This window comes from Aythya ferina, assembly GCF_964211825.1.
Source record: "Aythya ferina genome assembly, chromosome: 1".
NCBI classification, from domain to species: Eukaryota; Metazoa; Chordata; class Aves; order Anseriformes; family Anatidae; genus Aythya; species Aythya ferina.
In genome coordinates this window covers 141,215,413-141,228,977 of record NC_140296.1, presented here as the reverse complement: position 1 = coordinate 141,228,977, position 13,565 = coordinate 141,215,413, and the positions used below count along the sequence as shown (strand labels likewise).

Sequence of the window (13,565 nt, the reverse complement as noted above, 5' to 3'; positions counted from 1 at the left end):
TAGCTGTAGAATTAGATTGTTATGAGCTAGCACGTATTTATTTCACCGTATTGGCAAGGTCCATTATTCTGTTTAACTCTCTTGTACTTGCACTCCTCATTCTACTTTAAGAAATCTATTTGTCACCAGCATGAGGAGTTTTCAGCCTGTTCTCCTTCAGGAATGATTCATACTCCTGAAGTACCTTGTGAGTGGTGAATAAGAAAATCAAGTTCTGGTCTGCTTTATCCATCACTTTGTATACGTGAAGTAGCTGAAAGACTGCAATTCCAGAAACTGAGAATATGTCAAAAGACTGAAAGAACACTTCTGATTTGATATAATCTGAAATTTAAAAACAAGCTATGCTTATGAAAAAAATGCTTGAAATGTATCATACATGACCTTACAGGTATGGCACCTGGTAGGGAAGGAATTGCTGAGATATATTTAGAATCTTTTCAGTTAGTTTCTCAATAAAAAAAAAATCTATGCTTTTTGTTCTTTGAATAAAACATGATGAGATAAATTCCCTAGAAAATAAGCTTTCTGGATTGTTCTTGGTCTGTTTTTCCCTCAAATCATAAATTTCCCAGTAAGGGCCACTCAGCTCCCACTGCTTGTTAGCTTGCCTTATTCCCAGCAACAGCACAACCCCACTACCAAACATTTCTGTGAGTGTGGTGTTCTCTTACGTGCTGGAAGACAGAAGCTGTCAAGTCCCAAATGTGGTGTAGACAGAAATGGGCACAAAGCTTATACTTTTAATACTGGAAGCCCCAGTGAGGTATTTCTAACAATTAGGGCTCCTTGGGGACATTTTCATATCAGCTGCTGGAACACCTGTGGGAGGACAGAGATGCTGTAAGAGACAACACATACTACGTTATTTGTCCGCACTGGCTGGCTCTCTAAACATGCAGGGAGGCCGTGGCTGGTAAAGACAGAGAGATTTAGCAGTTTACCATAACCCTGCAGTAACCCTGAGCTTTCCACCCTGTGCTCTTTGTGGTACTGGTCCCAGAGCAAAAGTGGTAAAATGAGTGCTGTACCCACGTCAGGACCGTCCAAGTTCATGACCTGAATTAACAAACACAGAGACTGATTCTTTTCACCATGTCAGGCTATAACCGAGGGTCCCCAAAGACTGCAAGTCCCTGAGGTCTAGACAGTTGAAGTACTTCAATCATCATAATAAAAGTGTTTGAACTAGAATCAGAGCCATCTGAGGTTAGAGGTTTTCTGGCCTATAACCTTTCTTCTGCAGTCTTTTCAAGGAAGTGTCAGGGAGCATGGGGCCTCAGGAAGCAGGGAGGTGGGGGCCTCAGTTCAAAGGCAGCACTCAAAACAGAGTGAAGGTTACAGGTAGAGCTTTGCGCAGCTCTTTCACAGGATTTGTCTCTTCTCACCGTTGCCTGATCCAAAATTACAGATGCCCTATATCACTTCTGGCCTTGAACATCGTGTTCATGAGGCTGGGAGGGGAAGAAGCAACCTCTGGGGTCAACCCATAGGCAGGGGAAAAAGGTTGCGGGGTCTGTTGCTGCACTTGTGGAGCTGACAGGTAGGCTCCATTGCTCAGCACGAAGCAAACACAGGTGTAGAGCCACACACTGCATGCAGTGGATTGATCAGGAAGAAGAGGAGATGTTGGGAGCCCTGGCACAGGCTCTGCACTGGCCACAACACTTCTGCTCCCACTTGCTCCCCAACATGCACATGCTGCTACTGTAACCAAGTAGGGCCTCAGGACTGCTGTTCTGAAACATAGCCCAAGGATGAATGGGATCAAATCTGAGCTATGTGAGTTTGATATGAAACCTCTGTCTCCTTCCTTTTGATTTTCATGATGAAAAGTCACATTAAAATTAATAGCAAACACAATTGTAGATACTGTGTGTTTCTGAAAATGAAGAGGATTAACTTCTCTAGTTCTAAATATTGTGCTCCTCTTTGACCTCTTCACTGCTGCCTGCCCTTTACAAAATTTGTGGTGATACAGATTTGCTGGCTGTCCACAGCACTATATGCAGAAAGGCTGAGCTCATTATTGGTACTTAATAACAACTAATAATGTAGTTCATTTCATTGCAAATTTGGGGTCACTGCTTACAGGACTGTGTCTGGGAGACATATGCTGAAGAAGACTGACTGTGAGCCCTATGAAAAACTTATATGCCTGGAAGGCATGTGGAAATTAAATATAGCGTTTGCATTTGAAGAAAAACAAGGGTTGTACTGCATAAAAAATACAGCTTTCCTTTTCCACCCTTTTCATTCCGGTGTAGAGCACAGCAGGGAGCGCTGCTGGGAGGCTGTGGGCCACACTCACAGAGCTCATACGCTGCAGCAATTCCACCTCAGAAGTATTCAGGATATAACTAACGGATGAGAAAATGAGACTAAACCTTCCCAGGGCACTTGACCCTTGCACAGGATATACAAAGGATTTATTGTCAGGTTTCTTGCCAGTTTATATTGCTTCCAGAGCCAGCTGGGCCATGAGAGGAGTGGGACAATGTGCAAAGTGCATTGCATATAGATTCAAAAACTCCATCAGACCTGTGCTGCTTTTGCAAAAAGTCACCATGGATGCCTCTGCATCCACAGCAGTTAGTTTGTGCACTAGATAAACTGCATATGAATGACTCTTAAGTACATGAAATTAAATGCTAGGCAAAACAGTCTGTGCTGAGATTTCATACCCTGCAAAGTAGCTGTATACATATATTTATATATATAAAATGTGGAGTCCACCTCGAATAGGGGCAGGGTATGGAAAAGCACCTCCTGGATTTCTGCCAGAAGCACAGCCATAGAGTCCCGTCAAAGGAGTTGGGATTATTTGCCCCATGCTAGAGCCACTGTGCAAATGAAAGCTAGCACAGGTAGCAAAGTCCCTGAAAAGCAAGATAAAGCCAGGAATAAATGGGTGGAGAGATTACTCTAAATTCTGGTAAGTCTTCATTTCCTTTTTTTTTGTTTGTTTGTTTTGGGATTGCTGAGTCTTAAGGGAAAGTCTGTGATGTAGCAATAGAGCAGGTGTAAAATACACAGATTGTCTGCTTCATCTCTGGCACTCATCCACAGCTCCAGATATTCCCCAGTTTCAATAAATACATTAAAAATAGTTTTTATTTTTTTAAATAAATATGTATGTATTGATGTTATATGATGCATATATATATCATACCTAGTCTCTAAAGTTTCTGTATGTTGCAAATCCCAAAACTATATATGAAAGTAAAAGAGAAACAATCCTTGATGTTTTACTGCCAGTATAATTTTAATTTACAGGAGTCAGTTATTAACTATTTATCACTGGTGTTTACACAGAAACATTGAACAGAAGCGTTGTATGTTTAAAAAAGGTCTGCAAGAAAGGAGCCATCCTAATATGGAATAAAACCCATGGATTAATAAGACTGTAATTACTCTAAACTACAATGAAATGTGTAATACACGTTTGTAATTAGCTTTACTAATGATTTTAATAACAATGGCTTTACTGATAATTAATAGCAGACCACAATAACCTGTTTTGTCTGTCTGACAGATTCCAGTAATGAATCCCGTGACAGCACTCCTGGGGACGAGCTGTAGTTTTAAGGCATCATCTTCCCACAGGGTTTGCCTTTGCTGAGCAGATCTTCTCAAGTGCAGTCCTCACTTGTCCACGGAGGGATGTTGCATAAAAAGCCAGCCTGCACTCAGCAACCCGGGGTTCAAACTGGTGCCTATGGGATGAACTGCAGCTTTACTTTTTGCCTTTCCTGAAGCCAGCCATGGCCCTCAGGCATTTCAACAGCTCTTCCTTTCAGGCAGCTTTTTCTTGCTGCCCTCCTATCATTGGAGCCAAGTTTCTTGACGTGCCCAAACTCAGGCCCAGGGAAATCGTAGCAATGTATTGCAGTGGATTTACGTGCCAAGGTTTTGGTATTAACGGGGCTGCAGCGGTGGCCTCTATGAGCAGGGCCCAGCAGCTGCCCCATTTCAGACAGGGGCAAGTTTAAGCTGGCTCCAAAGTGACCCACTGCTAGCCAGAGCCGAGCCAGCAATTGACACTGGGTGGGCTTACTGGGAGAGCAGATTGAAGAAAGGGGAAAAAAACTGCTGTGCAACACAGCTGGGAGAGAGGGGTGAGAAGCAGCCCTGCAGCCCCCAGGTGAGTGCAGCAGGAGGGCAGGAGGTGCTCCAGGCAGGCAGCAGCAGTTCCCCTGTGGCTTGTGGAGAGGGCCCTGGTGGAGCAGGCTGTCCCCCTGCAGCCCATGGGTCCCACATGGAGCAGATCTCCATGTGGAGAGGCCCCTGATATCACAGGCTGTCCCCTGCAGCCCGTGGTCTCCCAGAGCTGTGAGAACCAAGGGGAAGGGAGCCCAGCAGCTGGCATTTCTTCTGGCAACACAGCTTGTGCCTGAAGCTGGAGGCGGAGGGCAGCGTTTTCAAGTGCAAACAGTAACCTCAGACAACCTTTCAGAGGTATTTTATGAAGCAGTTTATTTCAGTATAGGGCTATTCAGCTCTGATCCCTTGCTGCTTCCCACACTGGCTGGTTTATGTTTTACTGGCTTGAAGCTGGCAGACAGTGGGCACCTGGCTGCTAAAGTAGGCCCAGGAGTCACAAATGCTTTAAAGAGCTTAAAAGAGAACACATTTCTGATACAAACATGGTCAAGAAACTGGAAATGTTTCTGAGGTAAATCTACCTGAATTAAGAAAACATAACAAACAGGAATATATGTGATGAAAAATGGAAGAAGTTAAAGGCAAAGTGAAACACGACCTTCAGGCAGACTTAAGAAAGGGTGCTTGGAGTTGATTATTGTTTTCCAAAATAGACTCATGACTGAAAGCTCTCCCATAGTTTGTTTTAGTGTGGAAATGTGCCTCTCTGAGCGAGGTATTGCCAGGGTAGCAGTGCTGCTCCCCAGGCCTGTGCTGGTACTGGCAGAGCAGTGCCATGGTCAAGGGGGAGCCCCTCTCATTAGGGGTCTCCTTTGGTTAGGGGTTCTTGTTCATAGGTTAAACTAAGGCTTGTCCCAAAGCTGCAGTGATTTGCACATCTCGATTGAAATCTTTGGACATAGGGTTGAGGTGCTGACTGCAGTGGAAAAGATGAGGTTGTAGGAAGGAGCTGCAAGAACATCTGCACAGAGCAGTGCAGAAAAGGTCAGGCTGCAGGCAGAGGAAGATGCTGCTGGTTGAGATGGGCACCAGCAACGACTGGGGATACAAGACAGCTGAATAGGAAATAATCCATTGTCCACTTTTTTTTTTTTTTTTTTTTTTTTTTTTTTTTTAAGATACCAGCAAAACTGCATCAGAACATTTTAAATGTATCAAACAATCAAGTAATTTGACTTCTGATGAGATATTATCATTATTACATCCTGGGAATGCTAATACTAATCCTGAGAAATGCAGGAAGATTATAAATGAATTGGAAGAGGAAGGGACATGCATTTTTAGTTAATATCCCGCTTTAAAATATTGTGTAGTGCAGCAAATTATAATATAAGTAAGCCATCATTTAATCTCAGAATCTTATGACAAAGTGAAATTTTGTCTATAGGCATGAAGCTCTGTGAGCAGATGAAGAAATCCTAATGAAAATGTAAATGCACCTTCACTGGTGATGTGAATTCACATCATCATTGGACTGACATATCCCTAAACTGAGGCTGAGCATTTTGTAAGGTGTATTTTCTGATGTTAGAAATTACTTTTGTATGGTAAGCAAGGACTGTGCAGTTGCAGATTTCAAGATCTGTAGAATGATAAAGATGGTAATAATGGATAGCTGAGAAAAACAATTGCTTATAGTGATATATGAATTGAGTGAACACCTCTTCTACAGTGATTGAGGGCAAACGCCACAGAAACTTTATTTCCTCTTTGAGAGAAAAGATAACAATGATAAATCTGACACACCTACAATAAAATGTCAGTCAAGGAGCAGGGTTAAAACTACAGAGAAGCTTTAGATCAGCCAGAAACCCTTCAAAGCCCGTGATTTTGATGGTGAGGTTTGGATACTTGATCCCTCTTGTGGGCAGAACTGAGTTTCCTCCTAAGACAAGCAGCTTGGCGGCTCCTTCTGGTGAAAGGTTTGGGAGAAGGTGAGACCAGAAATGGCTCTTCAGGGGTGTGTGAACTCCTCAAATACCATTTTTCTTGCAGAAAAGCATGGACTATGAGGTATACAAAAAGCTGCAACCTCAGTCAATGCAGTATGTGTAACTGGTACAACAAATTCACCCAACAAATACATGGAAGAAGCCTGCAGTAAATTTTGACATTCTCCAAAGAGTGAGATAATAGGCAAAGCACTTTTTATTTTATTTTATTTTATTTTATTTTATTTTATTTTATTTTATTTTATTTTATTTTATTTTATTTTATTTTATTTTATTTTATTTTATCCATTCTGTTCATTTTTTTCCTTGCCTGCAGCCAACCACAAGGCAGGAGGGAGGGGCAATGCCCCTATGGTCACACAGGTGACACCAATAAATTGCTGAGATAGGCAGAAGGCTTTTCCAGCCAACTTCTCTTGGGGTCAGGAAAATGCACCAAGCCCTCTACAGGGTATTTCTTGCCTCTTTAAATATTTCAGGTATTGAAGGCTTTTTACACCTGTCTTCAGAAAATTTGTAAAGTGAGCAGGTAGTGATGACAAGGAGATTTTTTTCTTAACTATGAAAAAAACAAACAACGTACTGCAGAAGTAAAAAATTCTGCCTGCCCTATTTGTCGTTGTTCTTGCTCTTGGTGCTGTGTATTAGTATCCTAACATGTGTGTAGGTATGATCTTTGATGAACATATGTAAATAGGGGAATTTAAGTGATGAGAGATGGATTTGGAAATGGGAATCTACATGAACTCCTTAGAGACTAAGGATAACTTTTCCATATGACACCAGATGAATACATAGCACTTTGCAGAAAAAATAGTTTGGGTAGCTCTTTACTTGCAAATACTATGGGAATGTATTTGGTTTAGGTAAAACACAATATTTAAGGGTGTGCTGAATTATAAATATAAAAGAAGAGAAGCATTTAAAAGGGGTGAAAGTGAGCTTATTAAGAAAGAGAGAAAAAAAGTGGATTGTCTCTTGAACTTGAGGCTGGAAACCAAGTATATTGAACTGTAAGCTGCCAAGTCCGTAACACACTGTTCAGTCACCATGAAAGTATCTTAAATTCTTCTTGTTGTATTTCTTGGTCAGCTGATACTAATTATTGCATAACTTACGTGCAAATAGGGCTGACTTTGTTTAACCCTTTCAGTCTTGATTGGTCTGATGACAGCAGACACTAGGAGGCCTGAGTGTAAATACATAGGCTTTAAATGAAGAGTGTTTGTGTGAGGCCTCTTAGGGCACTAATGCTAGGATTTGTGAGCTCTCTGAAGGAACCTGTTAGGACACTAACGTAAGGAAATTTTTGTTCACGTGATCTGTCACCACAAAATCTCTTATATTACTGCAATGAGAATGTGGCCCAAACCTACTGAGATTAATTAATCAAAGCTTTGTGATATTGAGGTTCCCACATAACGTGTGCTGCAACTCCCTGTGTTTTGGTGGAACAATGGGGCATCCTCTTTACCCCATCACCCTGACTTCAGAAATTTGAAGTCCTGTTCAGTGAGCACATTGTAATATATAATAGATTATTTTTCTGAAAACATCTCGCTTTATGTAATGACAGGGTGTATCGTCACCATGGTCCTCCAATGGCTTCTCCTGCACTCAAAAGCAGCACAGTTGCTGTTGTGGTTTCTCCCAGGGAGCTCTCTCCTGCACAGGGTCGCAGAATGGTTTGGGTTGGAAGGGACCTTAAAGACCATTGAGTTGCAAAACCTGTGCCTTGGGCAGGGACACCTCCCACCTGACCAGGCTGCCCAAAGCCCCATCCAGCCTGGCCTTGAGCACCTCCAGGGATGGGGCAGCCACAGCAAAGAGCTTCTCTGTGCTCCAGCAGCACCCAGAGATAAATACTCTGTGCTGTGTTGTCTACAAGGTGTTGTTGTTAGTCTGCTTTCCCATGACACACAAAGAGCAGTATTATTTGTACATCAGAAGAGGTGGGATCGGGAAAGGCTGCAAAAATGAAAACTTGGGCAACTTTAAACTCAGTACTTGGTCAGCGTAGCCTCATGTTAAAAAAAAAAAAAAAAAAAAAAAAAAAAAAAAAAAAAAAAACAAGAACCCCAAATCCTGCTGCGGTTTCCATGTGATATCATTTTGAATTAAGGTGAACCAACCAAGCAACCTTTGTTTGGAAATACTTGGAAAATTGAAATCATTTTAAAAGAGTGATATTATTAAGCTAAATGTAGGCAGTGGCAGTGGTTTTGAGTCATGTTTCCATTTCAATAGCCATTTTCCAGAATTGGTGTGCAGTCATCAAACAACTCTTTGGTGTCTCTGAGCCAAGAACTTGATTTACTTCGGTCTCAGATGCCGTGTTGTGTGTTTTCCCCGCGAGGTGGCACTGTCTGTAGTGGTTTGCAGTCCTCTTGTGTCCCTTGTCCTGTGCCAGCAAGAGGCGCCTTGTTCATGTGCAGGGCCGGCAGCCTTTCCAGGCACGGCTCATTTTCTTAGGCTGCCAGTAGCTCATACTGAAACTGCTTTTTATTTCTGGGCAAGTTAAAACTTATTTCAAGATACCTTGCTGTCTGAATGTGAGCATTCAATCCTTATAAAATGGCAGATCAGCTCAGGCAGCTCTTCAGTGACTGCTGTGGCCAGTGCCAAGGGTCAGTGCGCTTTATTCTGGAAAACAAACAAAAGCAAGATCCAAAATAGAGCACCTCATCATTTTGAATTTTAAAGTCTCCAGATTTGGAGGACAGCAAACTTCTTTTTCTGTTATATACCGACTTACTGACTTTCCTTTTTGTTTCAGTCTCTGCTAGTAAAAGCAAGAGATGCGGTGAAGCGTGCCATCAGTGTTGGGTGCCACCACTTTGACTGTGCCTTCGCGTACCAGAATGAGAGTGAGATCATGGATGCACTACGAGAAAAAAATGAGGAGGGCGTTTTGAGGTGAGAAGACCTCTTTATTGTCAGTAAGGTGTGTCCTTGGGTAACTCATCTCACGTGAGGCCCCTTCTCAGGAGGAGACAAGGTCCCAGCCTGCAGACTCCTTTCTGTCAGGTGTAAGCCCTTTGTGGATGGAGGGAAGGGAGAGGTCAACTCTTGAAAAAAATAGCTTGATGTGGGAGAGATTTTTTTTGTAGTTGATATCCATTGTCAGCAATGGAGACAGGAACTGAGGCCGTGCTCTCAGCTGCCTCTGAGATAGGAAGCCTGGCTATTGTACTCGTCGTCACTCCCGCTGCGCTGCCGGGCTCAGCCTGTTAACTCCCGGGTGTTATGTTTTGGTTTGGTTTTCCCCCTGACAACAATAGTAGGAAAAATAAAGTAACTTCTATCTGCTGGAAACTGGCAGGTTGGTTTTTAATCAAAACTGGTGTAATTAAAATCAAAACCAGTTTTGCTTTTTAATTCATTTTGTTCAATTGTTGTCTAAACTGTCGGAATTTTAGAGCCTCTCTGTCTTATTTCACTTAGCAGACAGGTATTGCTGCAAATACAGTCAGGTGCACAAAACCGCACCTTCCTCACAGTGAGTTGTCCCGTACCGTGAGCTGCTTCTGTGTCCTCCCTGCCCAGGATGCTCTGGAGCCGTGAGGCTGGGAAAGGAGCTCCTGGGCTGTGTCCCCCCAGCTGTGGGGCACCTTCCACAGGGAGTCCCTGGTGAAGGAGGGGTGCCAGAAAGCACTCACTGCCCTCCTGCTGGGTTATTTGGATCTCTGCCTGATGTGCTGGCCCATGGGATTCAAGGTATGAGGCTTGAACTCCTGTAAGCCCTGTTGGGGCTCTGCCACTTTTTCTTTTGGGACTGGATGAGTCCTTAGTGCTCTCTAATGAAGAGTGTTGTTAAACCTCATTAAGACATAATGATGAACCTCAGTATGGAGTGCCCAGGAGGAAAGGTAAAGTCATGGCTGCTGAAGATAGGTCTTGTTGTACAAAATCACCTTATTTTCCCCTGCACAGTATTTCCATGTCATGGATCAAATCACCATCCATATCACATTCCTCTAAAAGCCTGGGGTTTGGCCGTTTGGTGCTTATCCAGGATCAAACAGTTGTGAATTCCCTTTTTTCTCTTCTCTCTCTACCCCCAGGTTAAATAAATCCTCACTTCCCCATTGTGTCACATCCCCAGACTTCCCACAACCCGACTGGAGCACATAAAAGTGTCTGCCCTTCCTCTGCCTGCAGGACGGATTCTCCAGAAGCAGATTTTCTTGAAGATTACCGTGCTTATATGGTTTAGTGTTCTTGGCCACCTCTCTCCCCAACACAAACATAAGCCAGGATATCCACCGTGTCTCCAGCTCCACTTGCTTGCTGGACTTCTACGTGATCCCTTTAACTACTTGTGATTCAGCCTACCTTAAACCCATGTTTCTTTTGCAATGACAGGCCAGAGAGGAGCCATTTCCTGCAGATGGCAATGGTATGATCATTCCCAGTGGTACAGCTTTTCTAAATATGTGGAGGAATGTTTGTTGACATGATGAAAAATTCTTGCTAGTTTGAAATAACAGCCTGAAAACTTCCCACTGACCATGCTGGGAGTCATCTGGGGAGAATTTCCAACGTGAAGAATCCCAGATTGCCGATTGTTCTGTGCCCTGGGGCTCCTTCTTGCCTCACTTTGCCAAAATCGAGGTATTTTTATGCCTACTGCTGGGTGGGCATGGCAGAAGGGAAGCTGTGTGCATGCACCCTGCAGCAGCTGGAGCTGCCCAGTCCTGGTGGCTGGGTGCGTGAGTCCAGACCTGGGCACAGGCACCAATTTCTGCTTGCTGTTGGTTTGGGCCCTCTGCCCTCCCTGTTCTCACCAGGGCCAGGTCAAAAGAGGACCAGAGACACGCCAGTCAAAAGAATTCAGTGATGCTCTTCCCCTTCTGCTTTCTGTCTGACCCCAAGAACAAAGCACGATTTTGTTTCTTGTTTGAAGGAAAAACCTGGTCATGTCAGGCTGCTGCTTATGATAGCAACTTCGAATGAACAGGATTTCTGTTTGGCTAGAGGTGTATCTTCCGCTCTGAAGGCAGTAAATAGATTTTCTCCCGCTTCTTCTGTGTTAGAGGTGCCAAGCTAATTAAGGCGGTCGAACTGTTTTATTGTTTGTTAGTGTGAGAGAAAATAGGAGGTGGCAGGAGTGTAGCTCTGCTTGTGCTATATGGCCACAGCTAAGTGGTATGGCTCCCCTGGGAAATTCATCCGTAGCAAGGATCGGGTTCTCTGCTCTGACTCTCTCAAAATAGCTCCTTGTTCAGCCACTCTGTTCCAACTACAGGCTTTTTATTACGGGATATTTATTTTGTTAGCTGAGGAATTATTCTGAAAAAAACCCCACCCTCTGATATTTTAGAAAAGATCTACTTAGGGATAGCATTTCAAAATAGCTGCATTACACTGAAATAATCACACTGTAATAATTGTATTCTGTTAATCCAGAATAAAGCTGTTGTTTTTATGTATGATGACACATGATGTGACACCCTGCGTCTTTGACCAGGATCCCAATGTTCACTGTGCTGTACTAATGCCACATCACAAGAGCATCCCAGCTGTGATGAGTTTCCACTGAAGTCTTTCCGCAGGCATTTTTTCCTTATGGGAAAAAAATAAATCCTAATTCAATAACAAGTCTGATTCTGTGCTATTTCTAGGCCAATGAAGAGGTGGTGGATGTGTGGGAAGGGTAAAAGCCATCAGAATCTCCAGCTTCAACTGTAGACAGACAGATCAGCTCTTGAGCAAACCAGATTTGAACCACAAACCTGCAAATAATCAAGTAAATTCTTCTTCACCTCATCAGTACCTGCATCACACCCATCTGTGGCGTTGCATTTAGCAGAACGTGTCTGGCCATGCAATAGCTTTTATGCCAGGGGGGTGCTTTTTGATATCCCTGTGAGAACACACCTGTATTTGGCTGAATTACCAAGCATCGGAAAAAACGGGACTTACGTTCTGCACCCTCACTTGCACAGGAAGCTGCAGTTTCACAAGCCTGTGGTGATGCTGGCTCACAAGGCTTCACCTTACCTCTGACTGCAGCACCAAGCTCATGTGGGCTGGGAGCTGAGCTCTGCAGCTCAGGCTGTGGGGCACGAGGCTGCCTCGCTCTGCTCCTGGTGCCCCTGCACACATCCCATGTGCTGGCAGGGATCGGAGCTGGCTACACCACTGGTGGGTCGGCAGGACTGGGATAGGTAGGGCTGGGTACAATGACGGGTGGGTGCTCTAGCTGGATGTGGACAGCTGGAGCTTGGAGCCCATTGATATGGGACTATGAGAAATTATGAAAAATGAAGCAGGGAACTGGAAAGGGAAACTAGTGTATGAAGATTGGGCCTTGCTGGGCAGGGTTGAGAAGAAGAGGAAACAATCTGGAATACTGGCTGACACTCATAAAAACCACAAACTGCACAGGAGCAGTCTTTTCAAAGCTGATGTGGAGTTAGCAGGTCACCATAGTGATGTTTAATCTTGAAGTCACTTCTGTGTTCAAAGAAACCAGAATCTTTTTATTTTTGTAGATTGAGAGCCACCCATACCTTCCTCAGGAAGAGCTGATTAAGTTTTGCCAGTCCAAAGGGATCTCTGTCCCTACATATTGCCCCCTTGGAGCACCCAACTGGCCATGGTAAGAATGCTTTGTGAGATTTCTTCTCACACGTATATTGGAGCCAATATCAGAATCGGCATGTGGATAAGACCTTACAGAGTAAAACTGATATAACTAGAAAAATGCTTGATAATTGCTTAAAAAGGACAAGCAGACAGAAACCTTTCTCATGCTTATTGTGATATCTATTCCACTAGTTCGCTCCTGTGCTGTTACTACATCTTCACAGTTAGGAGAAAAAGGATCGTGTGGTTGATGAAAGTTGTGAAGATAATTCTTAACTGAACTTTGGTCAGCTTATTAAACACATAACAAAACTTCTGATCTAAAAAAAACCACCAACAAACAAACAAAAGCCAAAGCACCACACACTTGCAAAAATAGGAAGCATGCTGTCCTGCTGAGACCTGGGGTTTTTTAATGGCTGACTTGAAGAAATTTGCTTTTATTCCAGTCTCCATGGCTTTCTCTGACCTGGGACTTAGCAGAGAAACCGTGCTTATGAATGATGGGACAACTGCCCACTGCTCATTGTATTTTCCCCTGTGACATGTAGTTTTCCAACTTGTGCCAAAATAACTATTTACAAAGACTTTATGGAAAGTTGAGTTCCAGCTGTCTCATCCAGCATGGAACGCTTCACAAATATTCTAAGACTAGTTATAAAGACCTAGTGTTAGAAGACTGTCAGTGATCACCAATGTCTGGATTTTAACTGGTGGGCTGTTATTGGCACACTAGCCACTTCTACACACAGCACCCCTGGCCAATTCTGAATTCTTGTTCAATGCACTCCCATGCTGTCATCCCGACTTGAGAAAAATAACGGTTAAATGACTTCATGCAATAATAATTAGGAAGTG

The 13,565-nt window shown here is 43.4% G+C and overlaps 1 protein-coding gene across 1 annotated transcript; it reads left to right on the top strand.

Moving 5' to 3' along the window:
• Nucleotides 1-1,271: 1,271 nt before the first annotated feature.
• Nucleotides 1,272-11,980, top strand: LOC311423457 (uncharacterized protein; the record flags this gene model as incomplete). Its single annotated transcript, XM_084497459.1, has 4 exons — nucleotides 1,272-1,344; nucleotides 4,020-4,144; nucleotides 8,893-9,032; nucleotides 10,181-11,980. The coding sequence occupies 4 exons, from the start codon at nucleotides 1,272-1,274 to the stop codon at nucleotides 10,248-10,250; spliced, it is 408 nt and encodes a 135-aa protein (XP_084353585.1). The 3' UTR covers nucleotides 10,251-11,980.
• Between the last annotated feature and the right edge of the window lie 1,585 nt (nucleotides 11,981-13,565).